This window comes from Gobius niger (genome assembly GCF_951799975.1).
Source record: "Gobius niger genome assembly, chromosome: 10".
NCBI classification, from domain to species: Eukaryota; Metazoa; Chordata; class Actinopteri; order Gobiiformes; family Gobiidae; genus Gobius; species Gobius niger.
Genome location: NC_136861.1, coordinates 1,581,795 through 1,600,380, shown reverse-complemented (window position 1 = coordinate 1,600,380; position 18,586 = coordinate 1,581,795). Strand labels below are relative to the sequence as shown.

Sequence of the window (18,586 nt, the reverse complement as noted above, 5' to 3'; positions counted from 1 at the left end):
ATCGCAATATGTATCGTATCTGGCCTTCTGTATCGCAATATGTATTGTATCTGGCCTTCTGTATCGCAATATGTATCATATCTGGCCTTCTGTATCGCAATATGTATCGTATCTGGCCTTCTGTATCGCAATATGTATTGTATCTGGCCTTCTGTATCGCAATATGTATCATATCTGGCCTTCTGTATCACTATATGTATCGTATCTGGTCTTCTGTATCACAATATGTATTGTATCTGGCCTTCTGTATCACAATATGTATTGTATCTGGCCTTCTGTATCGCAATATGTATCGTATCTGGCCTTCTGTATCACAATATGTATTGTATCTGGCCTTCTGTATCACAATATGTATTGTATCTGGCCTTCTGTATCACAATATGTATTGTATCTGGCCTTCTGTATCGCAATATGTATCGTATCTGGCCTTCTGTATCACAATATGTATCATATCTGGCCTTCTGTATCACTATATGTATCGTATCTGGTCTTCTGTATCACAATATGTATCATATCTGGCCTTCTGTATCACTATATGTATCGTATCTGGCCTTCTGTATCACAATATGTATCGTATCTGGCCTTCTGTATCGCAATATGTATCATATCTGGCCTTCTGTATCGCAATATGTATCGTATCTGGCCTTCTGTATCGCAATATGTATTGTATCTGGTCTTCTGTATCGCAATATGTATTGTATCTGGTCTTCTGTATCGCAATATGTATTGTATCTGGCCTTCTGTATCACAATATGTATCATATCTGGCCTTCTGTATCACAATATGTATCGTATCTGGCTTTCTGTAGCACAATATGTATCATATCTGGCCTTCTGTATCACTATGTTTCGTATCTGGCCTTCTGTATCACAATATGTATCGTATCTGGGCTTCTGTAATGCAATGTGTATCGCATCAAACCTTTTGTATCAAAATACATATCCTTATCGGGCTTTCTGTATCGCAATAACTATTGTATCAGGTCTTATGTATCGCAATACATATCATATCAGGCCCTTTCCATCACAATATGCATTGTATCGAGCCTTTTGTATTGCAATACGTATCGAATCAGACCTTCCGTATCGCAATATGTATCATATCAAGCCTTTTGTATCGAAATACATCGTATTGGGCCTTCAGTATCACAATACGTATTGTATCGGGCCTTCTGTAACAAAGGTATGTTTTGAACAAGTATTTGAATGAACCCAGGGTCCGATACTCACAGGCCGGGTGGGTGTCCTCATCACTGGCAAGAGATGACTCGGACTCTGAGGATGAGCTCCTCTGCTCTGGGCTGGGCCTGCTCCTCTTCACTGGGGGCTCCGGGACCTTCTGCCTCCCCGGGTCTCTTTCCTGCCCCTCAAACGGTCTCTCTCTCAGCCTGTTGTTCTGCTCTCTCTTCAGCCTCAGCCGTTCGTCCTCCTTTTTCTCCCTCTCCACTTTATCTCGACTCTTTTGTTGGTCTCTGCATTTGTCCCTTTCTCTTTTGTCTCCCACCTCTTTACTCCTCTCACTCTCTCGCTTCTCTCGCTCTCTCCTTTGACCCTCGCTCTTCTCTCTCTCCCTCCTCTCGCTTTCTTTCCTCTCTCGCTCCTTCCTCTCTCTCTCCCCCCTCTCACTCTCCCTGCTCTCTCTCTCCCTCCTCTCTTTCTCCTCTCTCTCACTCTCTCTCCTCTCGCTCTCTCTCCTCTCACTCTCTCTCCTCTCCCTCTCTCTCCTTTCACTCTCTCTTTGTTCGCTCTCTCTCCTCTCTTTGTCTCTCCTCTCGCTGTCTCTCCTCTCGCTCTCTCTCTTCTCCCTCACTCCCCTCTCTTCCTCTGGTTCTTGGTGCCATTCATTTCGAGGTGGGGGCAGTGGATGGACAGAGCTCAGATGGTTGTGGAGAGGCTGCCGTCTGTTAGTTTCAGAAAAATAAGGAGAAAACACATGGTTACACCCCATTTTTCAAAGATCAAAAGCATGATCAAATATAGAACATCCGCAACAGAATCTTTTCTCTGAGAATGCAGTTTTATTGAAATACCCAGGAATATCCGTGGTTTGGCCACTGATACCAAAAAAAAAAAACTGTGTTGGTGCCAATGGGTGAGGAAAGCGCTTCTCTTTGGTGGGGGAGCTGACGTTGCTGCAATACCACCCCCTGGTGGTCAGAGGCGCCTCTAATGGCTTGTTTGTAGTGATGTGACGTTCATGACCGAGCAGCTCTTTCCGAATCTCAAAGTGAAATGAGCCATATCTTTTCCTCCCAGAACCCCCCCGAATGAACACAAGAATCATCAGCCTCACTGTGGAGCAGACCACACAAGTGAAAGCTTTTTGCTCTAAAGTCAAAGCTGAATGCATTAAAAATGATTTGTCAAACTGTTTTTTTTTTATTAGTTGTGGCGCAAGAGTTTATTCACAATCATGTTTCTCAAAGCTTAGATATCAGTCTCATTGTCATTTTAGATGATTTAAAGTGTGTGCTTTATTGATTGCATCTTAAAGTGCCTTTACACGTGGGTGTAGTTGATTACTGGCTATTTTCAAAGATGATGAGGTGATGAGTGTGCATTAGAGTGTGAGCTAGAGTGTGTGTGAGAGTGTGCATTAGAGGTGTGTTAGAGTGTGCGTTAGAGTGTGCGTTAGAGGTGTGTTAGAGTGTGCGTTAGAGTGTGCGTTATAGTGTGCGTTAGAGTGTGCGTTAGAGGTGCGTTCGAGTGTGCGTTAGAGTGTGCGTTATAGTGTGAGCTAGAGTGTGCGTTACAGTGTGCATTAGAGGTGTGTTAGAGTGTGCGTTAGAGTGTGCGTTAGAGGTGTGTTAGAGTGTGCACTAGAGGTGTGTTAGAGTGTGCGTTAGAGTGTGCGTTATAGTGTGCGTTAGAGTGTGCATTACAGTGTGCGTTAGAGGTGCGTTCGAGTGTGCGTCAGAGTCTGCGTTAGAGTGTGCGTTACAGTGTGCGTTAGAGGTACGTTAGAGTGTGCGTTAGAGTGTGCATTACAGTGTGCGTTAGAGGTACGTTAGAGTGTGCGTTAGAGTGTGCGTCAGAGTGTGCGTTAGAGTGTGCATTACAGTGTGCGTTAGAGGTACGTTAGAGTGTGCGTCAGAGTGTGCGTTAGAGTGTGCATTACAGTGTGCGTTAGAGGTGCGTTATAGTGTGCGTTAGAGTGTGCGTCAGAGTGTGTGTTAGAGTGTGCATTACAGTGTGCGTTAGAGGTGCGTTATAGTGTGCGTTAGAGTGTGCATTACATTGTGCGTTAGAGGTGCGTTATAGTGTGCGTTAGAGTGTGCATTACAGTGTGCGTTATAGTGTGCGTTAGAGTGTGCATTACAGTGTGCGTTAGAGGTGCGTTATAGTGTGCGTTAGAGTGTGCATTACAGTGTGCGTTAGAGGTGCGTTATAGTGTGCGTTAGAGTGTGCGTCAGAGTGTGTGTTAGAGTGTGCATTACAGTGTGCGTTAGAGGTGCGTTATAGTGTGCGTTAGAGTGTGCATTACAGTGTGCGTTAGAGGTGCGTTATAGTGTGCGTTAGAGTGTGCATTAGAGGTGCGTTTCGAGTGTGCGTTAGAGTGTGCGTTAGAGTGTGCATTACAGTGTGCGTTAGAGGTACGTTAGAGTGTGCGTCAGAGTGTGCGTTAGAGTGTGCGTCAGAGTGTGCATTAGAGTGTGCATTACAGTGTGCGTTAGAGGTACGTTAGAGTGTGTGTCAGAGTGTGCGTTAGAGTGTGCATTACAGTGTGCGTTAGAGGTACGTTAGAGTGTGCGTCAGAGTGTGCGTTAGAGTGTGCGTCAGAGTGTGCGTTAGAGTGTGCGTCAGAGTGTGCGTCAGAGTGTACGTTATAGTGTGCATTACAGTGTGCGTTAGAGTGTGCGTTAGAGGTGCGTTATAGTGTGCGTTAGACTGTGTGTGCATTAGAGTGTGCATGCTATATGTAATCTATAGATCATCTGAATTTGGAACACCATAACCACCTCTACGGAGACACTGTATGGAAAGAGGAAATCTTCATGACAAGCAGCAGATTTGGTTTGAAATGCCTTTCCTGAGCCCAGGCATTCGGGTCAGAGGAATCATACGCTTCAATAAACTTATGAAAACACGGATGCAGGCGTGCACCACCTTATTTGTACAAAAACACAAAACCATTAACCATGAATAAGGGCGAAATGGCAATAATGCATCTCTAAATATCAAGGCGAGACGCTGCAGGTGAACTTGGGAAATTTTGAATTTAGTGATATCAATTTGAAACTTCTGCTGTAGATCACTGACGTAAAGATGAAAAAAAAATGTATTGCAACTTTTCTGCAATTTTATGTTGTCATAGAAGAATAAGATATTTTGTGCCTAAGAATGGTCAAAATTGCTGAAATTTTCAGCAACAAAATCTAAATAATGGATAGACCCAGGTTTTATTTTGTTTATATATTAGTTACTAAGATTTCTTCAGAGGGGATTTTGGATCTTATTTTGTTTTTGAATAAGCCATTCATGAGTGAAAAATGTGTAAAAAATCTAATTCCGCCTTGTTTTTTTGTGTTCAAACCTGAATAAATCAGGCAGAAATTAGATATTACAAAATCGCTCTGAAAAACAATTCTAAATATTGTTAAGTCCAAGACTGTAAAGTTTGGAGTCTGTAGGTATGCTGATGTCATTGCATGAGGGGAACAAAAAGCCTTTTGAGAAAAGCAGCCCTGAAGTTTTATAATGTGTGCTAGTTTCTGTGGTCTTTGGTACGGGGTTCTCCCAGAAAGGAAATGACCATATTTGGATTTTAGCGTCGTCTCGGGGAGCCTTCAGGACATGTGGATATAAAATATGTCGATATTTGTGTTGTGGTGGTTCTACTGGATCTGAGCGCTGCCTTTGATACAGTCGATCACACTATTCTTTAAGCTTGTTTAAAACACATCGGCTTCTCTGGTGCTGTCCACAAATGGTTTACTTCCTACCTCACAGACAGAACATTCATGGTAAGTGTGGATACTTGCTCCTCTAAGGTCCATAAAATCACTTGTGGTGTGCCCCAGGGTTTGAATTTAGGCCAAGTACTTTTTAACCTGTATTTATACCATGGTCTGGGTGAATACTGGATTCTGATTGGCTGGTGCATTATTTTGGTATAACCGCACACGTAGTCCGGTAGTTAAATCACTGGGATATCACTCCACTGTGGCATCGCCATAGCAACGCATGACACAGCTGAATCAGATAAAGGCGTAATTAGTGACTGACAGGAACGTATGAGATGGATTTTGTGTTAATTTCAACGTTTTTGGCCAAAACAAAATGTTTGCTAAATGTTTGTAGAGGAGAGTGAGCAGCTCGGTTAGCTACTGTTAATAACATATGAGCTTTACATTTCTATTGAAAACGGTTAAGGCTATTCATCATTTACAGGCGTACATAAAATGATCCTGCATTGAAGCATATTTGTCTGGATTAGTAAAGTCAAACATAAAAGTTTCAGTTGGGGGGGCCCAGGTGTGAGCGACTCCACCGCAGCTGTTTCCATAAACAGTTGAGCTGGTTGAGCTAGCTAGCTAGCTTCAGCTTAAACCTTGTAAAAGGTAAATAACTCCTGCCCACGAGTGCCGCATATCGGTGTTTACTTCCAGGGAAAAGTGTTTCCGGGTTAGTCCTGTTGTGTTGTGATTCTGTGCTGATGTTGTGTCGTTGAGCCTGACTGAGATCCTCGTAATAGCTGCGGAGAATGACTCGCTCTGAGACCAGCCTTCAGTGACCGGCTAATAACCCACACAAAATAGTCCCGTAGTCTGGCAGATTTAGTGAGTTTAGTCAATGAAAAAACATTTATTATAAATGTTACGTTTGTGGGACCCTGGTATAAGCGGATTAAACAACGAGGAGCCGCGTTAGACGTTATAATGCATGTTACATGTTCTTGACTCCGCGTTGTGCGTTATAACCGTCTAATGCACGGCTCCTTGTTGTTTAATCCTTCCCTCTTGGTGATGTCATCAGGAGACACGGGGTCGACTTTCACAGTTATGCTGATGATACACAGTTATACATCTCCATGTCTCCAGATGACACCAGGCCAATAGATGCACTTTTTAACTGCATTTTAGAATCAAATTCTGGATGGCAGAAAACTTTCTCCAGCTGTCCTGTGGGTGTCTGGATGGAGGTGTGGTGTCTCTACATCGCCTCCTCCGGGCCCCCTGTGTTGGTCCCTGTGGCTGCAGCCGAGGTGCCGCTCCCGATGCAGACGGCTCCTTGGATGGTGTTTCCTTACTTGTTTTTTCTGTACTCAACTTTGACCACTACGTTTTCCCCTGCAGCATCTCGCCTTAAATCTGTGGCGGCTGGTACACAGTAGTAAGAACCTGCATGTGGAGGTGCCACTGTTCTAGAGCACTAGGCACTAGTGGAACTGGGGCTGAATAGAAGTGAGTATAGCGCTGTGTGAGCTGTGTGAGCTGTAATGCAAGATTCTAATGTAACCACTGTTTACCTCACAGTCAGAGAGGCTCGGTGCCAGGGCTTGCGAGAGCACACTCTCACGTAGTCTTTTTTGTTGATGTTCTCCAGAAACTTCACGTACAGTCGTTGATATTGTATTTTGGCATCACCAAAATATCCCAGATACTGTGAAAACAAACATCATCAAATGGAATGACCGGTGTACTTGTAAGACATGGTCTAATGTTTTTATAACCAAAACACTGGTGGAGACAATGGACAGCCTTGTCTAGTGCCTCTCATTTTGTCACCACGTCTGCACTTGACATTTGACTGTTGGTTAAAAAGTGAAACCAGTGTTGGAGGAATTGCCGTGCCACTTGAAAAATTATAAATAAATAATTCACATTTTGCATGGTTGGATCTTAACAAAGTCCCAAGTATAACTTCAATATCCAACAAGAAGTAATGGGAGTGAGACCAAAAAAAGTAAGTGTAGTAAATATTTTATTGAAAACAATAAATAAAAGTCTGTTTTTGCAACCGATCAAAAGTTTAATAGACTAAATCTGTCTAAAAAATGTGGATTCAGTGACATTTTCTGTCAGGTATTCACACGGTCAGGACTCATAACGTCTTTATGGCAAAGGTAAAAGACGTTGGCTCCAGTAGCGGCCTTCATTTGGGCCGAGGATCGTCAGTGTCTTTATGGACAGTCACTCGGATACTCTGGCTCAGGACAGGGGACATTATTTTGTGTCTTCACATTTAATTTTTTTGTTCCATAACCCTCAGGATCTTTTCAGAGATTCGAAGTTTTTACTTTTTGCTTTTGCCATCCGGACGTCATGACAGTGTGAAAATCTGACAGAAAATGACACTGAATCCAAATTCCTTTTAAAGGCATGTGGTCCTAAACTTATGATCGGCTGCAAAAGACAATTTCAGTTTATCTGTTGTTTACAATAAAAGCTTTACTCAAAACAATTTTGTCTCACTTTTCTTGTTGCATATTGAAGTTCTACTTGGGACCTTGTTAAGATCCAATCACGCAAAATGTGTATTTTTGACATTTTTCCAACTGATCTTAAACTTTTGATCAGGTCTGTATAAGGACAACTAGTGTCTCATGACTATCTCTGTAACAAGATAAATCACCTCCATCAGTGGCTCATCTACCACCACCTCAGCTAGGACGATTTTAGAGATGTTTGGCAGAAACAGAAAGGTGGCGGATACACCAAGTCTCCCAACAGAAACGGCTGCTCAAAACTTCAGAAATAAAAAAAAATCCCTGCCATAAACCCATTAGTTCTGCACATTAAGTCCTTGCACATTAGCAGCGGTTCCATGCAAATCGAATGAGGGAAATATAGTGAATGATATAATGTCAGTAAAGAAAGAGCTGACGTACATTACTTGTGGCCCCGTACTGTCTCTGACCATCTTTGATCTCAGGGCTGAACTTCTGGAGCAAGGCCTTCTGAACTCTCCAGATGGGCGGCGGCTCTCGGCCCGTCTTCAGGGCCAGCTGAAAACCAAAGACACACAGGTGAAGTGTTCATTTCAGAAACTCAAGGTTTGCGTTATAGTTTGCAGTTTGTGATGTGTTTGAAAGCAATAAATAACTGAAGACTCTAACTTTTCAGATATTTTTGTCAACTGATGAAACAAATCTGAGCAGATGTATTGTAAAATGTATTTTTCATCTTTCAAAGAATCCCGAACCTTCTCCACTGAAAGCATTTTCATTCATTCAGGCACAGACAAAATGTATTAAAAACTGAATTTACTTTTTTTTTTTTAAGTAATAATAACAGAAACTTTTATTATTCAAATGAATGCAGTACTTTGCAGTAAAGGGCCGATCTCACTGGCCTGGAGACTAAATATAGACTCAAGTGTCTCCGAGACGTCCCCTGGAGATAAGGTGAGACTCCAGGGTAAAACAAATAGGTTTGATTTTCAGCGGAGTCTCCACATGGTCTCCGAGAGGTCTCTGAGAGGTCTCAACCAGCTATGGCAATGTTGCAAATACTATTTGTTGTTCTCAACCTGTGAGATGTTTCTGTGACGTCCCTGCAATGTCTCCAAGATATGTCGGTCTGATCTCAAAGAAGCTCCATACAACCCTTTGAGATCTCCTTAGTCTCCAACAGGTCTCGGAAACATTGGGGGACGTCATAGAAACGTCTCACAGGTTGAGAGAACAAACATCGCTCAAGACACAACTGCTAGAGACCTCTTGCAGACCATGCAGAGACCATCTGGAGACCATGCAGAGACCATGTGGAGACCATGCAGAGACCATGTGGAGACCATGCAGAGACCATGTGGAGACCATGCAGAGACCATGTGGAGACCATGCAGAGACCATGTGGAGACCATGTGGAGACCATGCAGAGACCATGCAGAGACCATGCAGAGACCATGTGGAGACCATGCAGAGACCATGCAGAGACCATGTGGAGACCATGTGGAGACCATGCAGAGACCATGCAGAGACCATGCAGAGACCATGTGGAGACCATGCAGAGACCATGCAGAGACCATGCAGAGACCATGCAGAGACCATGCAGAGACCATGCTGAGACCATGCGGAGACCATGCGGAGACCATGTGGAGACCATGCAGAGACCATGCGGAGACCATGCGGAGACCATGCAGAGACCATGCGGAGACCATGCAGAGACAATGCGGAGACCATGCGGAGACCATGTGGAGACCATGCGGAGACCATGTGGAGACCATGTGGAGACCATGTGGAGACCATGCAGAGACCATGCGGAGACCATGTGGAGACCATGTGGAGACCATGCAGAGACCATGTGGAGACCATGCAGAGACCATGCGGAGACCATGCGGAGACCATGTGGAGACCATGTGGAGACCATGCGGAGACCATGTGGAGACCATGCAGAGACCATGCGGAGACCATGTGGAGACCATGTGGAGACCATGCGGAGACCATGTGGAGACCATGCAGAGACCATGCAGAGACCATGCGGAGACCATGTGGAGACCATGCAGAGACCATGCGGAGACCATGCAGAGACCATGCAGAGACCATGTGGAGACCATGCAGAGACCATGTGGAGACCATGCAGAGACCATGTGGAGACCATGCAGAGACCATGCAGAGACCATGTGGAGACCATGCAGAGACCATGCAGAGACCATGTGGAGACCATGTGGAGACCATGCAGAGACCATGTGGAGACCATGTGGAGACCATGCGGAGACCATGTGGAGACCATGCAGAGACGATGCAGAGACCATGTGGAGACCATGTGGAGACCATGCTGAAATCGAACCTGTCTGTTTTCACTGAGACTACCTGGAGACTCGCCTCATTGCCAGGGGACGTATCAGAGACATCTCTATGACTAACTATGACTCTAGTCACCAACTAGTCTCCAGGCCGGTGAGATAAGCTCTTTGTATGCGCACAATCAGCCTGAGTTGCAGAGACATTGCAAAGACTGGCAGCATCCGCAACATGTGAGATAGGCCCTAAACCTGCCAAACCCTTTGTTCAAACTTTACTTTCTACTTCACATTGTTTTCCTGGATTTCAAACTCTGGCTTAAAGATCTCTGTTTGCACTGTGAGCGCTTGACTATTGAGCAGCTTCTCCTTTATCATGTAGACGGAAAGATGACATCTCATGGGTTTTGGCTTCACTCCACAGGGAAACCCCCCAGTGCTCCCTCTGCTCAGTCCAGACCTGTGTCCAAGTTTAAACTGTGAACTTACCTTCAAGCTCCCGACGTCTTCCGTCCGAACCACAAACTCGTCCCGTTCGCGGAAGATCCCTTCGCCCTCGCTCTCACTGCCCTCCTCTTCGCTCTCCCCGGCGATGGCTGCACTGGCCTGCTTCTTGGCCAGGTGAAGGGAGGTGACCCTGTGGGGCGCCTGGACCTCCGGGGAGGGGGGCGTGGGAGGGGCTGAGGACGCAGGGGAGGGCGAGCGAGGGGATGGGGGGGTGAAGGGGCCCAGCTGGGGGTCAGGGTTCGCAGGAGGAGCTGGTTGGTCACACAGCTCTTTGAGAGGAGGCGGTTCGGCCTGGTTTTCCGTTGGTTCAGAGCAGGATGGGGAGGGATGGGCGGGCACAGGCAGCGGAGAGGACAACTGGTCATGGGCACTTCCTGAAAGACAAGGTCAGAAGTTATTGTATTTTCATTTTATAGTTAGCCTTTTGACTTTGGTCATTTAGCTGTTTTAGTTTAGTAGCAACCCTGTTTTCCCACAAGATATTAAACCCAGTAAGGCTCATGTTGATACAGTTACTTCAGTTACTGTGTCGGACCAATCGTGTGGCACCAGTGTCATGAGTCGGGCTACTGTTAAAAAGGTATTATGCTTTTCATCTATACGCCGACAACTGACGTTTTTACGTCAGTGTCAAACAGGAAGAGCCCGACGTCTGTAATGTAATGTCTCACAGCCTGATTTTAATTTATAAAACAGTTTTGTTTATTTCATTATATCTGTTGCCCGAGGCGTCCGTGCTGCCCCTGTAGGGAAAAATAACACACCTGAGTGTCTGAACAGATGTCATGTTTGCACTGAAAGCTGTGAAGAAGGAGCTCTTTCTAACCTACTCTGGACGCCTGTTCTTTTTCACATAACGATAATGTCACGGAGAAAAGCACGTTTGGCTACGAGAGGACAGACTTCATTCAACCTTCCTAAAGAAGAGGCCACTCGCCAGAAGTCGGAATTTCTTCAGTCAATTTAAACGTGTGTTAGCTTGTGTGTGTTAGCTTGTGTGTGTTAGCTTGTGTGTGTTAGATGGTGTGTGTTAGCTTGTGTGTGTTAGCTTGTGTGTGTTAGCTTATAGCTCCTTATAACTGAATTGTGAAGTAACTTCACCTTTTGCTGTGATATTTTATTTCTTTTACTGCTAATACTGCAGAAAATATTTCACACAAAAAATAGAACTCCATAGTGGTAGAGGTACATTATATCATAGAAATGCCTATACTTTACTTTGGGATGGATAAAATAGCAGCTAGCTAAAATAGCTATGGACTGGCCATAGATCACGGACCTCATTCACATCTACAAAGCAGCGTGAGCACTGAGGTCTGAGGGCTCCAGCTCGTGGTTCCTAAGACGAACGGTAAAACTTGACGGGACAGGGTCTTCTCAGTGGTCGGCCCAAAGCTGGGGAACGTTCTGCCCCTCCACGTCCGTCCGTCCCACAGTGGAGTGTTATAAGTCTCAACTTACAACCCACTTTTATTCTTTGGCTTTTAACACTGCGTGAGTTGTGTTGCCCTCTGTGTCCTCATTTTTTACATATATTTTTTTACATCTTTATTGTTTACATTGTACCTTGTTTGTGCAGCACTTCGGAAACTTTCTAAGTAGTTGAAATGTGCTATATAAATAAAGTTGGATTGGACGATTTTAGGAAACATGAGAAAATGTAAAACCTAGACGTGAAGGTCAGAGGGCCTTACCTTCCACTGTCTCTGGAGGCTTCTGCTCTTCTGCTGGACACGAGGCTCTCTGCTGAGTGTCCACATCCTCTGGCCGGTCCTCGCCTGCCGTCTCTGCCGTCTCTGCCTGCTCCCCCATCTCTCCCTGCTCCCCCATCTCTCCCTGCTCCCCCATCTCTCCCTGCTCCCCCATCTCTCCCTCCTCCCCCATCTCTCCCTCCTCCCCCATCTCTCCCTCCTCCCGCTCCTCTCCACCCTCCCCTTCCTCCTCTCCCCCCTCTCCCCCCTCTCCCTCCTCTTCCTCGGTGCCTGGAGTTTCTTCTGCGGCGGTAGTCTGAGGTCCGCTGCAGTCGGGTGTTCCACAGGGGGGTGGCTCATCTGGTGCTGCTGGGTGGTGGCAGGGCGTGTCGGGGGCGGGGCTCTCCTCTGCAGGGGCCGGCTGGTGGGGCGGCTGGTGGGGCGGCGGGTGTTGACCTGTTGAAAATACATTGACGGCTGAAGTGACAGAATTTTTCGGACCCAACAAATGCAAATATTACCCGACATTTTGGCAAACCATAAAAAAAGACCAGAAAAAAAGTGTGTTTGTGTAAGCTCTCAGTCATCCAGGTGTTTTCGGTCATAGCAAAGGTTTTTAAAAGTAGTCATTTGGACTGGGTTGTGTAGTGATGACGCGGTTTGCAAGATGCTTTCCATGGACACAAGTCAATCAAAGCAAAGACAAGGGACTATCACTGATTAACTCCATACTCTGGTGTGGATGTAGCCACAGCTGCCCTGGGGCAGACTAATGAAGGCTGCCAATCCTCCGACCCAGGGGTGTGGTGAAATATCGATTTTGCAATATAAATTATAGTGATATTTTGCTGCACAATACCAGTACTTTTTATTCTGATAGCAATACTCATGATGATGTCATGTATACTACTGAAGAAGTTATGCATAGATAGAGACGGCAATGTGTCATACAAGGGGGCGTGGCCTCGCAGAGGGGGAAGGAAACACAGTTTTCTGGCGGAATATAAACTTTTTCATCACACACAATAAAGTCTATGGGCCAATATCCACATTTTCACAGCAGATTGTCCAGCAGTCGTAGCTAGCGTTAGTAGCATGATAATAGCATAGTAATAAGTGATGCAAAACATCATTCAAATTTAGTGTTGACGCCACCTCTAACACCCTCCAGTGTAAAAACTCCTGCACGACTGAGAGCCTGGTGCTACTTGGTGTTTGCCCACCTCTGGCTGCCAGCGAGCGCGGCTGGTCGTACAGCGTGGAGATGGCACAGGTGATGCTCTCCTGGAGGTCTCCATTGTTCCCTGAGCAGTCCTCCTCGTCATCTGAGGAGAAGGAGGGCAGGGCGTCCAGGGGCCCGCTCAGCTCCTGGTCCAAGGGCCCGCCGGGACTGTCCGGAGCAGCCTTTTCACAATCAGCAGAGGCGGGCTGGGAGGGGATGGACGAGGGGGCGGAGAGCGGCTCGTCCAGGGTCAGCTCCGCACTGCTCTCCGCAGGCTCCGGACCTGACTGCTTGGAGTCTGTTTTAAGGAAGTCCAAGAACGAGCCCACTACGTCAGGCTTCAGGTCAAACGTCTTCTCGTCGTCCTAGAAGAGAGGTCAAAGGTCAAAGCTAGACATAGCATTTATCACAGAATGATACAATGGCAGTATGCCTATTCATTAGTGATGTCATGCATATTAATGAATGATCCCATGTGGATTAATCATTGATGTCATTTGAATGATGTCACGCATATTGATGAATGGCATCATGCATATCATGTATATTAATGAGGGACATCATGTATTTTGATGGGTGACGTCATGTATATTAAGGAATGATAGCATGCATATTAATGAAGGACATGAATGAATGCATTTGGTTTGTAGCACATCGTGGCTATGCTGAGCTGGAGTTGTGAGCGTACTTCCTGTCCGTTTTCATTTCCATTAAGATTAGCTGTTGGAATCATCAGATTGGTGATTGGTCCTGTGGTGGACAGTGAGTTCCTGATAGATGATCATGTACTGCATGTTAACGAGTTGCTGTAGGATGTAATTATTCCAGTGAAGAACACGTCTGTGTTTATAAAGGTTGGGGTGTTTGTCTTGAAGCTAAAGGCTAACATTAATTTCATGCATTATAAAAGCCCAAACACTGTCCCCCAAATGAATTACTTTCAAAGTGATAGCCTGTAAGATTGCAAAGTGAGGAGACACAACTGCCTTAAAGACCATGTTTATTACTTGGGAACAACCAAGACGAGGAACTCAAGGTTAGAACCTCATTTGAGCAATTCAAACATAAATCTACAACAGCAATATTAGCAATAGCAATATTAGCAATATTATTATGAATATGTTGCTGACAAACAATGGCACAGCTGATTGTGTGTGCGATGGTTCTGACAATGTAAGAGGGGATAGTGATCTTCAGCCGACTCCCTTTGAGAATATTGTGATGCCGCTACAAATACAATTCATCTATCCGTGACTTTGCAGCCCCAGACTTTATTTGCAAACAAAAATAATTCATTTTGAACTTTAATGAACTCACTTTTAAAGTCTTTGTTAATAATGAAAGAGGTGTGAGAATGTGCTGAAGCCACTTTATTTGGTAATAGCCAGGGTTGCAAAGGAGCGGAAAATTCCAGATTAATTTCTAATGGAAACTTTGGCTCGGAAATTTTATGAATTTGCAAAAAGTAAAAAAAAAAATGCTGAAACAAATTACATTTTTGCATTTTTTGTGGAATTAGCTATTTGTGAACTCTTAGTTAGACGTTCATTAAGTTTTTGAACCATAAAACTTGCATGGGAAATTTCCGACGTTGAAAGTTCCCGGAATTTAAAAATAGCACATTTCCTTACCAGACTTGGAAACTTGTCCACGGCTGCCCAGCCTTCACAGTTTAGTAAGTCGTAATTTTCTTTGTTCATGGCGACCTGTTGAAACAAGGTTGTTAAATGTTACTAATACTTGCTATTTTTAATTTGCCTGAACAACTTCTTTTATTGATTTTTCTCACGGACAGGAACCAGTAAGTGCTTGCAAATATGTAAATTTGCTAATGGCTACCATCGGGAGTAACCAAAAAAAGCCATAGGACCCCATCAGGGGTGTGTTCTCCCCCCCCCCCCCGTTCATGCTGTACACGGACAGTTGCCGGGTCCCTCAGAAGAACTGGTTCTCGGTTAAGTTCTCAGACGACACAGTCCTGATGTCCTTACCTTCAGGATCTGAAAAAAAAACTTAGCCCTGCGTTGACAAAGTTTGTCTAATGGTGCGATTGTAACCATCTTGCGGTTTGGCACAAATACAGACATTTTTAAAAGCGGTCAGGAAAGTCTTTCAATGTAAATGAAACGTTCACAGCTGTTTCATAGAGAGCCTCTTAACTTCTTCATTTGTTGCGGGTACAAGGTTTCGACTATGAAACATTGTCAAAACCTGCTCTAAAATCATTGGAGTTAAAGAAAGAGACCTACAGTCTCTATGGGGGAGCAGGCACTAAAGAAGTGGCCTCCCCATGCTCAGTTCTACAACTCTTTTGTCCCCTCTGTCACTGAACTGTTGAATTCTGATGAGAGTGTGTTTGTTAAGTAATATAGACAAGGTGAAACATGTTCTATTCCATCTTTGTTATAGAACTATTGTTTATCTTGAACATTTACTCTTGTCTGAATTGTTGGGAGTGACACACAGTGACTGTTTGTGATGTGTTTGTAAAATGTTCTGAGGTTTGCTCCAAATGAATTGCCCTTTTCTGAATCGAAGCAGGAGAAGTGTGTTAAAAAGGTCTGAGTAAGAGACGTTTCGGTGCTAAATGGGGTGGAAAGCATGTTCTGGAGTGTTGCTTTGAGTCATTTGCACAGGTTTGAGAAGTCCAGCGTGTTGGAAATGCCTGTCCAGTCTGCTGACGTCATGAAGACTGTGATTCATGAAGCTGCTGTGTGTTTGAAGTCTCCTCTCGGCTGCTCTGGTAGCTCTTGTGCCGTTTCCAAGGAGCTCTTCAAAGGCTTCAAAGAGACCGTTTGGGAACACCAGGAAGCCTAGCGAATGTAGTGAGTGAGTGAGTGGTTGGTGGTGGTCGGAGGGGCCGATGGCGCAGACTGGTTGCCTCGCTTCCGTCAGTCTACCCCAGGGCAGCTGTGGCTACAATAGTAGCTTACCACCACCGAGTATGGAGTAAACGAATAGTGCAATGTGAAGCGTCTTTGAGTGTCCAGAAAAGCGCTGTATAAAACCAATGTATTATTATTATTATTTCTACATTTCTACAGAAGCTCAATGAGTCTCATTAAACATGTGTTTTCTCTGTGTTCTGAACATGTTGGACACAGTCTTGGAATGTTTTGTAAACATAGTTCATTGTGTTGGATGTCATGTGGCAGTCAAACCAGGAGCTTTGACGTTGGCTTCTTTGAGGATCCAGTTTGGATTGATCTGACTATGTAAGGCGAGACACTGCAGGGGGAAACTTTTTAAATGGAGAGAGATCATTTTTTGCTGTAGATAACTGGCATAAAATGTATTGCAAATGTATCCAAATTTCCTATTTTCTGCAACAAAGTGAATAATGGATCAAGCCAAGTTTAAATTTATGGATGTATTTCATGACATACAGTGTTAATTTCGTCGACTAAAATATTTAGTCTTAATTTTAGTCAAAGTGATATTTTTCACGACTAAAATTGGACTAAAACTAAATTAAAAGCTTTTCATGAGACTAAAACTATGACTAAAATGTCCAGATATTTTAGTCGACTACATTCAGACTAAATAAAAATGAAAAGGAGAGACTAAAATCATCCAAACTTCTACTGACCGTCTGAAAGAGCCTCAGATCATGTAAATCCTCTGCCAAATGAACAGCTCTGAGCTTTGTTCATGTTGGAGAAGCTCCATTAAGTCAAGGACCTTGATTAAATATGATTATAATGAATATTATCAATGCAAAGTCGACTAATTTAGTCTTAAATTTAGTCGACTAAATTGACGTGCAATTTTAGTCGACTAAAACTAGACTAAAATTGAAATGTTTTTTTTGACTAAATTTCGACTAAAATTAAATTACATTTTAGTCAAAAGACTAAAACTAAAATAAAATATGTTGTCAAAATTAACACTGATGACATATTAGTTACAACAAATTTTTCTGAGGGATTTTGGATCTTGTTTAGTTTTGAAATAAGCTGTTTTTGTTGTTTTTTTGTGCCTTTTTTAAAGGTCCTGTATCATGCAAAAAAGCATGAGCTTTTAGCCATGTTGTTTTGCAATTTCCTTATCAAAAACCCCCCAGAGTGTTTTTTGGCTTCATTCACACAGTTCTCAGTAATCCTCCTGAATCCTGCTCTCTGAGCAGCTGCTCCGCTCTCTGCTGGAAAACCACTGACCTGTGACACTCTGACGTTTTTTACATCATAGTGTCAAACAGGAAGTAAACATCTGTAATGTAATGTCTTACGGCCTGATTTCATTTATAAAACTGCTTTTTTATTATATCTGTAGAAATAAATAAGAAAGAAATGAAGAGGAAAAAAAAGAAAAAAACAGGAAGTGCCTAAGGCGTCCACACTGCCCCCATGGCTAAAACAAACACCCCCCCTGAGCGTCTGAACAGATGTCATGTTTGCACTGAATCAATAAGAAAGAAGGAGCTGTGACTGTCTCTGATGGATGTTTGGTGAACCTTCACCTCAATCACAGTGGATTAACTTTTATAACCAACGCGAGTCCCATAATGTAAACACTCAATGGACCAGAGTGGTGAGTCAATCAAAACGCGTGTTAGCTTGTGTGTTAGCCTGTGTGTTAGCATGCTAGCTTGTGTGTTAGCCTGTGTGTTAGTGTGTTAGCTTGTGTCTTAGCCATTTATGAAGCTGTGTTGCAGATGTCAACTCCTTATAAATGTATTGTGAAGTAACTTCACTTATTGCTGTGATATTTATGTTGCTTACTGCTAATTTTGCATGAGCGGATTAGCTCGGGGAGAGAGGAGGCGGGGTTAACTGAACTAAAACGTTGTGTCTTCCGGGTTTGCAAAATACCCCCAGAAAATACTTATATTTCTCTCAAAAAAATAGTGCTCCATAGTGGTAGAGGTACAATATATCATATAAATGCCTATACTTTACTTTGGGATGGATAAAATAGCAGGATCCAGATCCTTTAAATTCAAACTCAATAAATCAGGTTAGGAATTGCATATTCAAAAATGAAAAAAATATTGTTCAGTCTGAGGCTGGAAAATGCCTGTGTCGTCCAGCAACAGTGCCGTAAAAATATTGTAGGTGGAGCCCTTTTTGCATTGGTCACTGGTTTCTTTTAGATTTCAGGCACCCTCTGATGCAAATCAGTCTACAAACAACACGGAAGCGGAAATGAGTTCTATTTGTCAGAGCTGAGAATGCCCCCCAACAGTGCGGTTATATTTAGGATTGAATGAATATTATTACAAATCAAGTATCAATAGTCAGGTACTCAGTAGTTGACTTTACAGCTTACCTCAGTGACCTCTGGCTGCAGGAGAGGCTCTTGCATCTGCTGTGGGTGGTTTTGGCTGAAGTCTGGGGCTGGTGCGGAGCTGGGTCCAGGACTAAGGCCCAGGAAGGGAGCAGAGTTTCCAAAACCATCAGACAGGGTCAGGTCAGGGTCCGGGAAGGATTCTGTCCTCAGCAGAGGGTCTGATGGAGCGATGGTGGGGGACGAAAAGTCTAACT

General features: G+C 44.0%; 1 protein-coding gene across 1 annotated transcript in view; it reads right to left on the bottom strand.

Annotated features, from left to right (window-relative positions):
- prr12b (proline rich 12b) overlaps positions 1-18,586 on the bottom strand; it is a 38,475-nt gene that overhangs the window by 4,433 nt on the left and 15,456 nt on the right. The window contains exons 5-13 of the mRNA XM_079564751.1: positions 18,372-18,584; positions 14,735-14,809; positions 13,105-13,468; positions 12,141-12,337; positions 11,885-12,026; positions 10,173-10,564; positions 7,831-7,947; positions 6,469-6,602; positions 1,230-1,900 (exon numbers count right to left, since the gene is read on the bottom strand). Coding sequence (XP_079420877.1) covers positions 1,230-1,900; positions 6,469-6,602; positions 7,831-7,947; positions 10,173-10,564; positions 11,885-12,026; positions 12,141-12,337; positions 13,105-13,468; positions 14,735-14,809; positions 18,372-18,584 — 2,305 coding nt within the window. The remainder of the gene's footprint in view (positions 1-1,229; positions 1,901-6,468; positions 6,603-7,830; positions 7,948-10,172; positions 10,565-11,884; positions 12,027-12,140; positions 12,338-13,104; positions 13,469-14,734; positions 14,810-18,371; positions 18,585-18,586) is intronic.